Genomic DNA, 14,715 nt, shown 5'->3' on the forward strand with positions numbered 1-14,715 from the left:
AAACCTGTTTGGCCACCAAGCATACCCTGATCAACACTGATGACCAGGCTGTAAACCAATCAAGGATATGGTTAGTTTGCAACAAACATCTCAAACAGCTGCTGAACAGATTTGCACCTGCCCTGTTGGTGAGAAGTGAACTCTAGGCTGATGGGGGATCAGTAGGCCTCTGATCCACCATCCCCTCCCAAGAAAAATTGCTACACAGCTAAGTTGGGATATCAGAAGTGAGGATTCTTCTTTCAATTTCACTGTTAGACAGGTAGGGACCCCAGGGACCTTTCCAATGGGGAGCCAAAAAGGCATGTCTTTGAGCGTCCCTAGATGTAAGGGACCAAAGGCAGATATGTAGAATCCCCTATATTTTTGCTGTACATCTCAACCTGCCCCACAGAATCCAACATGAAGGAGCATTTCATGCTTGTGGTAACTGAAGATGAGAGATCTGTACATGCCGAGAATCTAGCTAGCTTTCTTCCCCAGGCTTTCTCTCAGAAATATATCTCTTCAAATTGACAGGCAGTACGATATTGCCTATAGAGTTTTGAATGTTTAGTGTCTTTATCTCGAGAGCATCAGGACACTTGGGAAACTACTTTCACATCTATAACCATGAGAAAAGCCCCAAGAGAGAAATGAAAATGCTTTGTAGAAAGCATGGTATAAAAATATTATTGCTGAATAGTAGTCCAGTCCTAAGAGTTGCTGAAACCAGCAAGATTGCTTCTAAAAGGTAGCAGCTATGCTACCCTAACATCATAAAAGGTAATGTTCATTTGGCAAGGTCATTGTGGCATCTGAGGCATATTTTACCAACCTTGTTTTGTGTTTTTCTGCAGCACAATTAAAAAAAAAAAACCTGTCAGTGTGGTAGGTTCAGTTAGCGGGGGGCAGTCCTGATTTTCTGGCAATCGTCCTTGGTAAACTACTGTCTTTCTTCGCATTTTGGGCAGGGGAGAGGTCTCTCTGAAAATGATGTGGATTTATGCTAGGGTTTCCTTTCTTCCCATTTGAGTCTTCAGAAGCTTAATCTTAGAGTAAGGGGAACAGTTCATGTACAGTCTCCTGAGGTCATGACGGGAGACATGTGGCTGCCGAAGAAAACAGTGGCCCTGCACTGCCTCCTCCTGTCCATGTTAATGTTTAGCGATCGAGCCTACACAACACGATGCTACGTGTTGTATCTGCCTTCATTCCTCTTCTTGTTGCTGCATGTAGGGAAGGGAAGGACAAGCTTCTGATTTTAGCGGCAGCCACGTGGCTCTGGTAATGCCTAGTTGCCGCTTCATGCACTTTGGAAACCGCAGAACGAACAACCAGAACAGGAAGTATTTAATGTATTTATTTATTGCATTTGTATCCTGCCCTTTCCCGGCAAGCTGGGCTCAGAGCGGGTCAAGCATAATCATAAAACATCAATTAAAACATACGTACTTTAAAATCCCATGCTTCATATTACAATAAGACAAGATGGCATTTAATTCTAAATCGCGGCCACTAGACAGACCTGGTCGGCAGTGGACAAGATGGGGAGGCCAGCTAATGATGATAGTAGAAAGACTCGCGGCTGCCCTCAGGTGTAGGTCTGGCGGAACAGTTCTGTTTTGCAGGCCCTACGGAAGTTGTTTAGATCCCGCAGGACCCTGATGTTTCTTGGTAGACTGTTCCACCAGGCCAGGGCCGAGAAAGCCCTGGCCCTTGTTGAGGACAGCTGCATACTCCGTGGGCCGGGGACCCCCAGTAAATTGTTGCTTTGGGTGTGTGTGCCAGGAGAGACAGTCTCATAGGTATGATGGTCTCAGATGGTCCCAGCAGGTTTACTTGAGTTACTCTCAATAATTCTGGGAACATTGCTGAGGCAACGATTCAGTGAACTTAGAGCTCGCTTATCCCTTTAACTGATTCCTGCAATGCTGCCAGTGCCCCAGTGGTTCTTGACTTGCTTTATTTCTGTACAGTTTTAATGACCCAATGCATTCCTGCTGGAGACAGCAGTGTTAGGAATGCATAAAGGTCCCTGTTTTCAACTGTGACATGTTGGATGATGTGTGATTTAGAAGCTTCATTTTCGTTTTTAAACAAGGAAGTTGCAGCATGTTAAAGGAGCAAACCGAAGAGAACTCTCTTAAGTACTGGCTCCAGGAGCCATCTCCCCGTTTCAGAATATAAAGGGCACATTTGTAAATGATGGATGTCTTCCATCCCCATCTTTTTAGGCAGGATGCATTTCTGCTTTCAGATTAGTATTTGAGCAAATGGCTTGATGTCCTATTCTGAAGAACTATTACTGTGCAGAAACAATGATCATGATCTCACATCTCTGGAAAAGTGGCATTTTTCGAGGCTTTTCTTTATTGAGAACAGTAAGTGGTGGTGGCTGGGGGGTGGAATCAGTGATGCATCAGTCCCTCGCTGCTATGGTTTTGTGTGAGACCCAATTGAATAGGAGCTCTTCATTGTACAGCTCATCTTTGACATTCTCTCTGTTTCTTCATACCAAAGAGTTCCATCTCCCCATGGTAACCTTAAGAGCAGTTGAGTAATTGGCTCTTTGTGAGAGATAAATAAAAAAAGTGTCCTTGAAAACATGGATGGTGGGGAGGGGAGGGCATGTTGCTAGCCATCCTGCTGAACCTTTGCACAGTTTACGGAAGTTTTATTACATTTGCATGCTGCAGCCCTGTACTGTTATGGATGAAACGTTGCAGATAATTAACTCTGAATAAATAAATAAGCAGTGTTTGGAGAACAATTAGGAAACAACAACAGAGGGACTCTCCCTGGAGTTGGAAGCATCCTTGCCTGTTGACATCCTTGCCTGTTGACATCCATCAGGCAAGCTGGAGTGCTTATCTTGCTGTGACCTCAAAGTGTCCACTTAGCTGTGAAATGCGTCAGTAGCTTTATAAAAGGGGCTAGGATTTTGTCGTCTTTTTTGGAAAGAGCTTTTAGCAAAATACTGATGCCCAACATATGCCTATAACTTGTATGCTTGGGGTCAGAGGGACAGGCAAGCGGCTTACAGTAGCTGGCTGAAGAGCAGCAAATGTCTGCTAATGCCTGTCCGCTGTATATGAAGTGGGAGCTGTTCTGGGGGTTGCAAGGATATAGTGAATTGGTGGGGAAGAGGAGAAACAAGACAAAGTCTATAGGATTGCCAAGTGGCTCAGGTAGAACTCCACTGTCAGTCTGTCTTTGTCTGACTGTCAGAGTTAGCAGATGCCTAGACAGACATTTTTGAGCTAAATGTTTTAGTATTCTTAATACATGTACTCCCAAAGGTGGCATGTGGCTGGTTGAATATTGACTGAATTGCACCTGATAACTTGCAGATATGAAAAGGAGTGTGTCTCTCATGTACCTCATCTTAGTAGTATTGCTGGGAGTTCAAGAAAGTTGGAAACTGGAATAGCATCAGAGAAGGTGTGCCTTCAGTATGGTTCTATGGGTTCTGTTCAAGAAGATGTTCAAAAGTTGAAGATGTTCAAAAGTTCAAAAGGGCCTTTTAGGGCTTTTTCACATATTATAAGCTTAGTAACAGTCTTAGCATCCAAAAGCGATTTGCGGCGAATCCAAGTTTGGTGATGAGTCTACCTGCATACATGTGCTTTCATGGGTTTATCCAAAGAACATGTAACATTTTGTGTGTTCACCTAATACTTTAGTGAGTGAAGAGGCCCTTAAGGTAGCATCCTACTTGACATTTTGTGTTTGGATATACAGAACTGAAAACTGCAAATGGCTAGGGTTGCTGAGTCCCCTGAGAATCTCACCTTGAGAGTCAAGGGGTGCTTCAGAGCAATGGGTGTAGTCTTGTCTTCCAGGGGGTGGGGCCTGTTGGGAGTTGAAGACAGGGCCTGCCTGTGTGTTGGCTCAGGGTGGAGCCTGATAGAAAAGGGTAGAACTAATCGTTAACGCTGCCCAGCCATTTAGAGAAAGCATGAGGGGTACTCTGAGTTCTATGAAATGGGAAGCTCAGCTTCCAAATTGCCTGCAGCCAAGTGAGGATATTTGTCTTTTTCAATGGGTGTTCTCAGAGAGGAAGAACACACAGCATGTGCTTCAACACTTCCTTGTTCAATCAAATTTTCTTCCTGCTGGGAAGTGTAGAGGATATTTGCACATCATCTCAGGCACTTAGTGTAAGGGTGCCAGGATTTTTGATAACAAATATTGGCAACGGGACTGATGCAGAGGAAAGAGAAAGGGCACTGCGGGGTTAATCCTGAGAATGGAAGTGGGAAGGGAGCCAATGATTGATTTTCTGAAATGTCTCTTGAGATGACCAAACTGAAATGTTGGCAGTCCTTTGGGAAGGAGGGGGAGCCGGGCATTGCATCACCAGCCAAACATCTTGGTTCCGTCTGCTTTAAAGTTGGCAGTCTTTTCAGGCTGATGTTAAATGATGGAAATTTGGCAACCCAAATTTTCATGCAGGGTGGTTGTTGCAATGTTGACTTCAAAAGACTTTGTGGGAATTTCGGCCCTGTTGGCTGATATTGGATCTTCTTTTGATATGCCAAGTTCTGGAATACCGAAGTGGCTGCTGTGTATGGAAGCCATTTTCTTCTATTTATCAGGACTAGAAAAGCCCTCTGAATGGTGGCTTTGATCCAATGTAACCGTCAGATCTTTGGCCTTTTAAGGGACTCCCATGGACTTGCCTTGGGTAGCCTGGAGCTTCTGTTTTGAGTTTCTTAATATCTTCCAAATCCCAGCTGGTTTCCTCCCCCCCCACATTTTGATGTTGTATTGTGCCAAAGCTGTTGGAAACTGGTGAATGAGTGTTGGGCCCAAGTATGTGTTTGTGCTGCTTTGGTTTACTTCCCTTAAGACAGTGTGACACTCTCTAAGCAGTGTTTCATGGTGGCATCGTGCTTGTGTAAACTCAGGACTTCTATTGGATATATAAACTCCTGTTACTCATGTAGCCTCTTGAGGTCAATTCCTGTTTATTTTAATTAACTTGGATGTTGGGTGGGATGGGGTTGGTTCATCTTATTTCTAATTAACTTGCTCTTTCCGTACACCGTGACTGGCATTTTCCTTCAAAGGTCTACTGAAAGAACGGTAATATCTTCTTTCCCAAAGGGATTCCTTACCTCACCATAAAGCCACGGCAGAGTAAATGGCACTGATAGGGATCTCATACTACTGCTCATCGTCTCCAAATTCTTTGAGCGAAGTCAGTTTGCATGTGCCAGGTGAATCATCCTGTGCCACCCCTACATGGTCTTGGAAAAACCACTAGTTGCTCATCTGAATAGTAAGAATATGCGTGTCCCAACTTACAGTACTGTTATTAGGAAAAATTGGAGAGAGGTTTTGTAACCGCTCTGATAGATAATTTAGGAGTGGGGAGAATCTTTCTGTAATTAACCATCGGGAAGGGGTGTACTAAAAAGTATGTTGGTATTCCCTTCTGTTTCAACAACTCCGCTAGTCCTCAAGGTGCCACAGGTCTTCATTTTTTATCTGCTGCAGCAGATTTCCACTGTTGCCACATGGGAATTCTCTGGAGGGTAGAAAAGATGAGGGCTAAACTGGAGAGAAAAGACTCTTTTCGTGCAAAGTGACTGCCATGTTGGGAGGTGAGGCTGTGTGAGTTGGTGTGCTCTAGTGGTAAGAGCTTCACCATTATGGGGCACCTGAGCTCGAGCATAGCCGTTCTAAAACCACAGAGAAGCATGGTGCATCTCCACCTTACAATCCATCCACTTCTTTCTATACACTATAGAAAATGCTTCACTGTGCCTTGATTCAAATACGGGCAAGGTTCAGATGGAAATTGTTTTTGGCTTCTGGCCACAACTGGCTGTCTCCATGTAGCCTCTTATAAGCTCTTGATTCCTTCTCATTATCTTTTCCCGGCGTAGATATATATGAGGAACCAAAATTTATATACTGTGGAAGCCAACAACGCAGCACGGCTGGTGGAAGTTGCAGCCCGAGATATTGAAAAACTCTTGAGCAACAGATCGAAAGCCCTGGTGGTAAGTAGAAACTGGACATCTCCTTAAAAAACAAAACAAAACAGAGTTGCTCACACTTTATTTTTAATTCTTTTTTAGTCTTTATGCTCTGTGAAGTGCCTCTGCAATATTTTGTTACATGTGAATGCTCAGGCTGACTTTCTGTATCAGTTACAGGCATTTTATGTTCTTAAACTATTAACCAGCACTGATCTGGCCTGGTTATTTGATTACTGTTGAAACCTAAGTGGGAAAAGGGGAGGGACCTCAGTGGGAAAAGGGATGCTGATCACCCCTTTCTCTTTTACTTAACTCCGAATAGTCACTGTTCTCCCACGTCCCATACACGAGAGTGGAATGGTGAAGTTACCTAAGCTAACTGCAAACAGGGGTTGATTGACACCCAGGCAAAAGTGAAAAGGAAGTACTTCCCAAGGTCTGGACAGCTAGTAGCCTGCTTTCATTGGTTGTTAATAAAGACCTGTTGCTGTGTAGGTATGCATTTCTAAAATGGTTCAGGGCATTAGGGAAGGAAGTCGTTGCTTATCACGGGCAAAATCTGATGGGGGGCCTACAACATCCACACCAACCAACAGACATGTAGTGAGTCGAGTTGCAGTGTAGTGAATCTGATAATCTGTTTTCTTTCATGTGGAGATTGTTTAGTGGTCTCTAGTTGGAATTATCTGAAACATCTTCAGTAAAAAGATATTCAGTGAAATTGCATTGTGTGATCCCTGGCTGTAGATGATTGCAGCAATTCAGTAGCAACCTTTGTTTGAAAGTACTGATTTGAATTGCTTAGGCCAGTGATTCTTAAATGGCTGTTTGAATCTCACCAGGGAGTCCAATTAGGAAGTGATTATAGAGCAGAGAATGGCATAATGATCTAACAGGATCAAACTTTCATCTTTTGATATGAAATTATGAACCCAATAGCTGGCTCTTGATTGAAGAAGGAAAAAACAACATTCGTTCTACATCCCCCCCCCCAGCCGGTGTGATGTAGTGGTTAAGAGCAGTGGACTCTCATCTGGAGAACCGAATTTGATTCCCCACGCCTTCACATGAAGCTTGCTGGGTGACCTTGGGTCAGTCACACTTCTCTCAGAATTCTCTCAGTGCCACCTACCTCACAAGGTGTCTGTGGGGGGGAGGGGGAGGGAAGGTGATTGTAAGCTGCTTTGAGACTATTAAAGGTAGAGAAAAAATGGAGTATAAAAACCTCCTCTTTCTCCTCTTCTTCCTCCACCTCCTCTTCCTCCTCTTCTTCCTCTTATCCTCTTCTTCTTCTTTTCCCTCTTCCTTTTCCTCCTCTTCTTCTTCCTCTTCTAGTAAAAAAATGCATTCCTGGCTCTGAGCATTCGGAATGGGTTTGGTGTGCATTATTTTTCCTATGTTAGATATCACCTGGTCTAAGAGTACCTGTGTTATGGCTCACAGATCGAGCAAAACATCCTAGGTTTAATCCCCAGTATCTCCAGATAAATGATCCAGAAGTTGGTGATGGGGGGAAATGGCCTTTCAAGCCCCCTTTATAGCCCATGTGGGAGCTTGGAAATTCTGTGGCCATCCCAGGTCTCAGCCCAGCGAGGCCCCTCTCTTCCTTACTCCCATGTAACCTATTTCCCTCTGCCACTTTTCTCCACTGCCACTGACTAGTCTTAAAAAGAGTATCTCCTCCTAAAGGACTATCACTCTTTACTGTATTGCTATTTAAAGGCTCTGTGCTGCTACTGGAGTGAGATAGCTCCGAATAAGATGGCACGATGGATAAGAAAATTTCTTGCTCTCGGTACAAAGTGTTTTCTCCCCTCTGCTAGACCCTCCAACTTTTCCTGTACCCAGAGGAAGGTTGACATTCTAATATTTGGTCTCCCCAAGCTCTGTGGCTTAGATGGGACTCATCCCTTCTTCCCTGGCTAGGCTGGTGTGTCCGTTGAGCTGGAAAGGTCTTGTTCTGGAAGACTAGTCATGCCCACTCTGTTTTCCCCTTATATGCTTGATAGCTTGGTAAAAGGCAGATAGCACCTTCTCAGCATTTACACAATTATTATAACTTTAACATGAATTCTGGGTTGTAAAGCATCTCACCATAGGTGATATAAAAGATCTCTACCTGAAACCCCGGAGAGGTTCTACGCTGAGAAGGCTGACCTTGGTAGGCCAGATTCATTATTAGCTTCCTGTGTTTCGTGCAGTGAGTAGAACTGTCATTTCTTAAAATCCTCAGAACTCATTTTATCATTTCCTGTACCCTTTTCTAAAATCCTTTTTCTTAAATTACTGATTTATTTAAAACACAGCCTGTCTGCTCTGCCCAAGTTTGCCTCATTTGCTAGTTTACTACTTAATCATTAGCTAGTTTCTCACTCTCCTGTTCTCCCCCAGGGTATTTTGCGATGCTTATTGGTACTCCATTGTTACACCTGAACAGCTTCTTTATAAATGGTATTTCAGATCTCCCAGATGTATTTTACATCTTGAAATAGCCTCCTGCTTGCCTTCCCTTAAATGACCACCGTAAGCTCTTTCTCTAAAATCCAGACTTGTGTCTGTTTCCTGTTTCACCTTTGTGCCCTGAAGACTGGGGTGGCAAGTTGCATTATTGTAGCTATCACTAATCACTACGGGCAAAAACACACGGTCACTTACTGCGGCTTCTGCCCAGTTTCCTCCCTGCTTATTCCAAATTTCACCCAGGATCAAATCTTCGCAAACGAACGGCGCTTGATTTGCTGCTGGCTGAGCGATGTGTCGACCCAAAACGAACCCGGTTTTCCAATCAAGGAGCCAAACTGTTATCCCTGGCTCGTCTTAATTGCTTAATTTCCTTGAGGTAGAGGATCTGGAGATAGAATGGCTCTCATTGGCTGAGCTGCCCAGATCTTGAAAAGGCAGGGCAGATAGACCTATCCAGTGATGGCAGTAGAGTCTGAATCGACCAATCACCAGGGGGAGGGGGCGTTGCTGAATGACCAGGAAGTATGTGTCTCTCGCATTTTCTGTTTTCACGGAGGGATCAGCACATAGTTTCACCACGGATCAAAAAAGGTCATGCTTACAGATTCTCCCCCAGCCCGGGTTCATTTAATCCTAGCTGGAATGGGGAGGAAACTGGGCAGAACCCGGAGTAAGTGACCGTGCGTTTTTGCCCTACAACAGGTTGACGGTTGGGGGTCAGAACGTCTCAACATGTTAACTAAAACAGAATCCTGGAGAGGGCATTAAGGGAGAGGAGGGCATGGCCTGTGGTGTTGCCCTGAGGGGCATGCCAACAAGTGATATTGGTGGTTCATGCACTAGTATAGCTGAGGGTATTTGCAGTGTAAATGATGCTCCTGGCATTGATCGGAGATAAAGCTGAGGTAAAATTGGAATAAACACATATCTAGGGTGATTCATATGTATATGTGTTTCGAGTTGTGTAAAGGTAAGGCCAGATTCTGAACATACAAAATTCTGCTCCTTGATTCATTATAACTATTTTTTTGCTCTTTTTTTAAAAAAGAAAAATATACTTGTCTGCAGTGAAGAAGTAAAAATATGCAATTACGTTTTTGTGATAATTACTTTCAGATTTTCTATTGTAGTTTGGTCCCTCCGGTGCTGAAAGATCAAGGAAGAATAATAATGTGGTAAATAGATAACATTAAGCTTGCTAGCAGCTTCTAGAAGCTGCTCTGCTTTAAGGAGGTTAAGTCTGATCAGGGTGAGAGGTATGAGTCATTGGGCATGAGCTGCAGGGCAAGAACCAAAGGGCTCTTGGCCAGTGGCTCACAACCAGAGGCTTGCTTAAGCAGGTTGATTCGCCAGTATCAGTCCAGGATATGTCTGTTTCTTTGTTTTTGTTTGCTTAAACTTGTAATAGTATTTTGGAATTTTCTGTAAGCTACTTTGGGTGGTGGGAAAGGAGCACAGAAATGCCTAAATAAACAAAACATTATTGCAGAGATGTAGAAAACCCAGATAACCCATTTTGGCATCTCTTATAACAGTGGCTGATAGCCATCTCCTGGGAAAAAACATGGGGGCCTTTATTTGAAAGACTGGTAAAAGAGGCAGTCATGAAAACAGAAAGTGGTGTTCATCATCTCCCAAATGTTTGACCAACTCTAGCGTGGAAGAAAAAGACAGAGAATCATAGGGTTGGAAAAGATCTCCGGGGTCATCTAGTCCAATCTCCTGCTTAATGCAGGAACTTCACTGCTGCCCCCACTGTGTCCTGCTTCATGCCCAGAAGATGGGGGAAAAAAACCCTCTAGGATCCCTGGCCAACCTGACTCGGAAGAAAATTGCCTCCTGACCCCAAAGTGGCGATTGACATTCCCCTGGGCATGTAAGAAAGGGCCATGAGAGCCAAGCACTGACAGAACCCTTCCTGCCCTCCCTCTCATGATCTGTCTAAGTTCACAGAATCAGCATTACTATCAGATGGTCATCTAGCCTCTGCATAAATACCTCCAAAAGAGAGTCCACCACCTCCCGAGGAAGCCTGCTCCACTGAGGAACTTCTCTAACTGTCAGGAAGTTCTTCCTAACGTTTAGCTGAATACTGTTTTGATTTAGTTTCAACCCATTGGTTCTGGTCCGACCTTCTGGGGCAACAGAAAACAACTCCGTACCATCCTTTATATGACAGCCCTTCAAGTATTTGAAGATGGTTATCATATCCCCTCTCGGCCTTCTCCTCTCCAGGCTAAACATACTGAGCTCTTTCAACCTTTCCTCATAGGACTTGTGTGTTGAATGCCAACAAAATAATTTTTGTTCAACAAGGAAAGAGCAAGAGAAGTCACCGAAGATGGCAGTCGAGCCGTGGCCTAGTCGCAGCAGATTAGCAGAGGTCAGACATAGCTTTCATTTGAATTATGTTCTCTGCCATAAAAAGTAGCAAACTGGTACTGCAGTGACATGACCTGCTGGGGCATCTGGCACAATGTACATGTGGTGTGTGTGTGTGTGTCCCAGAAGTGAGAAAGCAAAACTGTTCTCTCGGAGCTATTGAATTGGAAACTATAGGTGAGGTCCCAAGGGAAGCTCTGGTGACCCGGCCATTGCTACAGGGACCACCTCTTTCCTTGTTCTGCTCGTTTGCAATTATAGAGAATTCAAAGTGGCCTGCAAGGATAAAGGTACACTCTGTATACCATAATAGTTATTTAATCAAAGTATTTATAAGCTCATTTTCCTCCCTAATATAGGAAGTCAAAAGTTGATAACAAAATGGAGGAAATCAACACCAATTAAAAAGGAAAAGTCTACAAGTATACAATGTATCCCAATTAGAAATTCAAAACTTCAAAAATCTCCACATGTCAGAATGAGTAGTTTATTTTGCTGTCTTTTTTAAAGTGCAGAGTAAGGGATAAGAAGATGCCCCCTGTGACTAGCCCAAGGTCACCCAGCTGGCTTCATGTGGAAGAGCGGGGAAACAAATCCAGTTCACTGGATTATCGTCCACCACTCATGTGGAGGAGTGGGGAATCAAACCCGGTTCTTCAGATCAGAGTCTACCGCTCCAAACCACCGCTCTTAACCACTTTACCATGCTGGCTCTCCAGGTATTAAAAATAAGGGTTTTCCTGCTGTTTCAGAGCTTGAGAGGCGCTGCCAAGAAATGTGAATGAAGTGACATGAAGTAGACATCAGGGGATGGAAAAACACAAAGAGCTGCAGTGAAGATCAGAATTGCTGCTTGCATTCATACCAGCAGAGGCAATCCTCCAAAATCCTATGCTGCCTCAACCCCAAATAAGACTAACTTGAATATCAAGAGATCAATGAAAGTAATATGAGACAAATTTCTAGAAGTGGATTTGCTGGAAGTTAGATGCCACCCGTTTTTAGATGCTTATGGAATGCTTCTGGTTTTGTGTTCATGAATTTAATATCCGTACATACAACTCTCAAGGTTGCAGCTACTTGTTTCAAAAGTTGCACAAGATGCAGCCCTGGCCTGGAAAGCTTACTCAGTAGGTTGGACGAGGAGTATCTGCCATGGCAGCTATTTAGCTGACATGCATGGTCTGAGTTGGATTCCTGGTGTTGAGCCTTACCAATGCTTATGAAGGGTGTTTTCTCCTGTTTCTGGGGTGGGTTCAAGAACACAACTGAGGTCCAGCAGGTTGGATTTCCAGAGAATTGCATTAAGGTGAATTGGAAGATATGAGATAAGCAAGCATAGTGTAAACACATGAAGCAACAGAGTAGGTTGCTGAGCTACATCTGGAGAGAGCAAGAGTGAGTTATTTGAGAAGACGACATCTCTAGCTGCTATACTGCTTCCACGTTTTAAAACTATCATTCTATGTACTACTTTTCATGTAGTTTATATTGACTGACATTGTCTGATCCAAGGATTTGCAAGGATGTTCATTTCTTTTCTGAATGAACCAAACAATCTAGCCTGAAGCCAGGTATCAGTTCCTCTCTGCATTTTGTCAAGTTGGGTACTAGCTAAGTGAAGGTGCTCTGAAGGAAGTGATTCTGAATAGCTTAAATGGAATGTGTAAGTACATTTTGTTATCCAGGAAGATCCCCAGCCAGCGGTGAGGTGGTTCAGAGATGTCTGATGCTTTTTCTTCCCTTCTCAAGATGGTTCTGCTTTGTCTTTAGAGTCTTCCAGATCTCACTGTTTCACTTCAGCATTCCAACATGGATTTTTCTCCAGATCCTTTCCCTTGTGTTTTTCCTAGGCCCAAAACACATGAGATGACAGAGCCCTTAGACATGCATTTATCGTGGTCACCCCAAAATAAAGCTGGGGTTCAGTGTATAAACTGCCAAATTGGAGCACATAATTTCTTCCCCTGCCAGCTGGTTTTACCCCCATAGCAGGGGCTTTTCCCCCAAGGGCCCTGGAAAGCTACACTGTTCTGATGTCTGGTATATTGTAGCTGCAGTGTTCTTGAGCAGTCCTCCTGATTGTGAGGATCTGGTGCATTTTATCAAGCCCTACTTTCCAGAGTTCAGGGTAGCCTACCTAGTTCTCCCTTCCTTGTGTTATCCTCACAACAATCATGTCATACAGGTACGGCTAACAGCGAGTGACTAGCTCAAGATTATCCAGTGAGCTTTATGGTCAAGTGTGGATTTCACTGAGTCCACTAGGTCCTCATCTGACTATTACACCACACCAGCTATCCTTGGTTCCTTCCACCATTGCTAGGTGATCCTGAGTTCACCACAAGGATGCCTCTGCCATTTTAGGGATACAATTTCTTCGGTTTATGAATGTCATAGGGCAAGTTCCTGATTGGGACCATGGTGTGGGGGGAGGAGCACCTGTTTCCCCCACTTGTATGCCATTTTCTTTTGAAAAGAACTCCCATGTGTGTGTGTGTGTGGGGGGGTACAGGAGCCTCTCTTACCTTGTCCATGGCCCTGATCAGGTTGGCATAGTGGTGTAGTGGTTAAGAGCTGTGGTTTGGAGCAGTGGACTCTAATCTGGAGAACCAGGTTGGTTTCCCCACTCCTACACACGAAGCCAGCTGGGTGACCTTGGACAAGTTACAGTTCTATTAAGAGCTCTCTCAGCCCCACCTACCTCACAGGGTGTCTGTTGTGGGGAGGGGAAGGGAAGGTGATTGTAAGCCGGTTTGAGTCTCCCTTAAGTGGCAGAGAAAGTTGGCATATAAAAACCAACTTTTCTTCTCCTTCTCCTCTTTCTCCTCCTCCTTCTCTGTGGCATTTATAAACAGAGGGAAGAATCCCTTAGTTTGAGGGGAGAGAGGGGGAAGGGTAGGCTTGAGGGTCATTAAGGGGACACATGGGGTTTGGGCCTTCTCATGCTCTTAAAGAGGTCATTTTAGGTGTGATGGGGCTTGAACTTTGGAACTGGCTCAGAAATAGCAAAATTTAATTTTCAGCTTTTTCAAAATTGAGTGGGGGGGTGGGTGCGGGGGGTAAGTGGATGGGAGGCTCCCCAGTTGCTGCTTGGAACACTTGAAATCTCTGCATAACGTTGCTGCTATCAAAAAGAAGCACTTGTGGTTTACATTTTTGCAGAAATGGAGACCAGTACAGGCAGACATAAAGAAAGAAGAAATAAAAGCAAGACACCAAAGCAAGGTCAATAATATAGCTGTGCTTCAGATCCGCAGAGAATAAATTAATCATTACACTGAATTCATTCAGTTGCCTTAATATGTGATAAATAATCAGATTTGGCAGAGCCCTAAAAGTTCTATATTTCATGCTGGCTATCTATGGCATTTATCAGCATGAAAACCCTTAAAAAAAGAAAACCCTAACTAGCAATTGGTTGATGGACCGGGTGGTTCTAACTACCAGCCGTGTGCCAAAGATGAGCTGAGATTTTATCCGTTTTTGTGGTTCAGTTACAGCTCGCAGATGCCAGGACGTCTGTCTCGTCGGCTGGTGACGCTCACAGCGACTAGCAGCATGCAGCAAAATTGCTCTGTCACCGAGCGCCCTTCTGTCTGTAGGCCTTGCAGCATTAGAGAGCTGACATCAGCAGGGCCCAGTGAGACTACCAGGTGGTGCCGGTGTATGTGCGTTTTATACAGTAGCTGCACGTCTGCTTGCTGTTACCCATGGGACGAGGCTGCAGTTGGCACTGCTCGGCCGTCTCCAACCAATTAACCGGCGTAGCCTGGGGACTGTTTCGGCAGACACTCAGTTCTTTTTCCTGTAGAGTGGAGACTGCCTGCCATGTAAAGGATTGTCGCTCCCACATTGTCTCTATTGGCTCATAAACTACATCCAAGGAGGCTCATGG

General features: G+C 44.3%; 1 protein-coding gene across 1 annotated transcript in view; it reads left to right on the forward strand.

The window, feature by feature from the left end:
* CACNA2D1 (calcium voltage-gated channel auxiliary subunit alpha2delta 1) overlaps positions 1–14,715 on the forward strand; it is a 437,349-nt gene that overhangs the window by 85,369 nt on the left and 337,265 nt on the right. The window contains exon 3 of the mRNA XM_056846470.1: positions 5,877–5,993. Coding sequence (XP_056702448.1) covers positions 5,877–5,993 — 117 coding nt within the window. The remainder of the gene's footprint in view (positions 1–5,876; positions 5,994–14,715) is intronic.

This window comes from Euleptes europaea, chromosome 3, assembly GCF_029931775.1.
Source record: "Euleptes europaea isolate rEulEur1 chromosome 3, rEulEur1.hap1, whole genome shotgun sequence".
NCBI classification, from domain to species: domain Eukaryota; kingdom Metazoa; phylum Chordata; class Lepidosauria; order Squamata; family Sphaerodactylidae; genus Euleptes; species Euleptes europaea.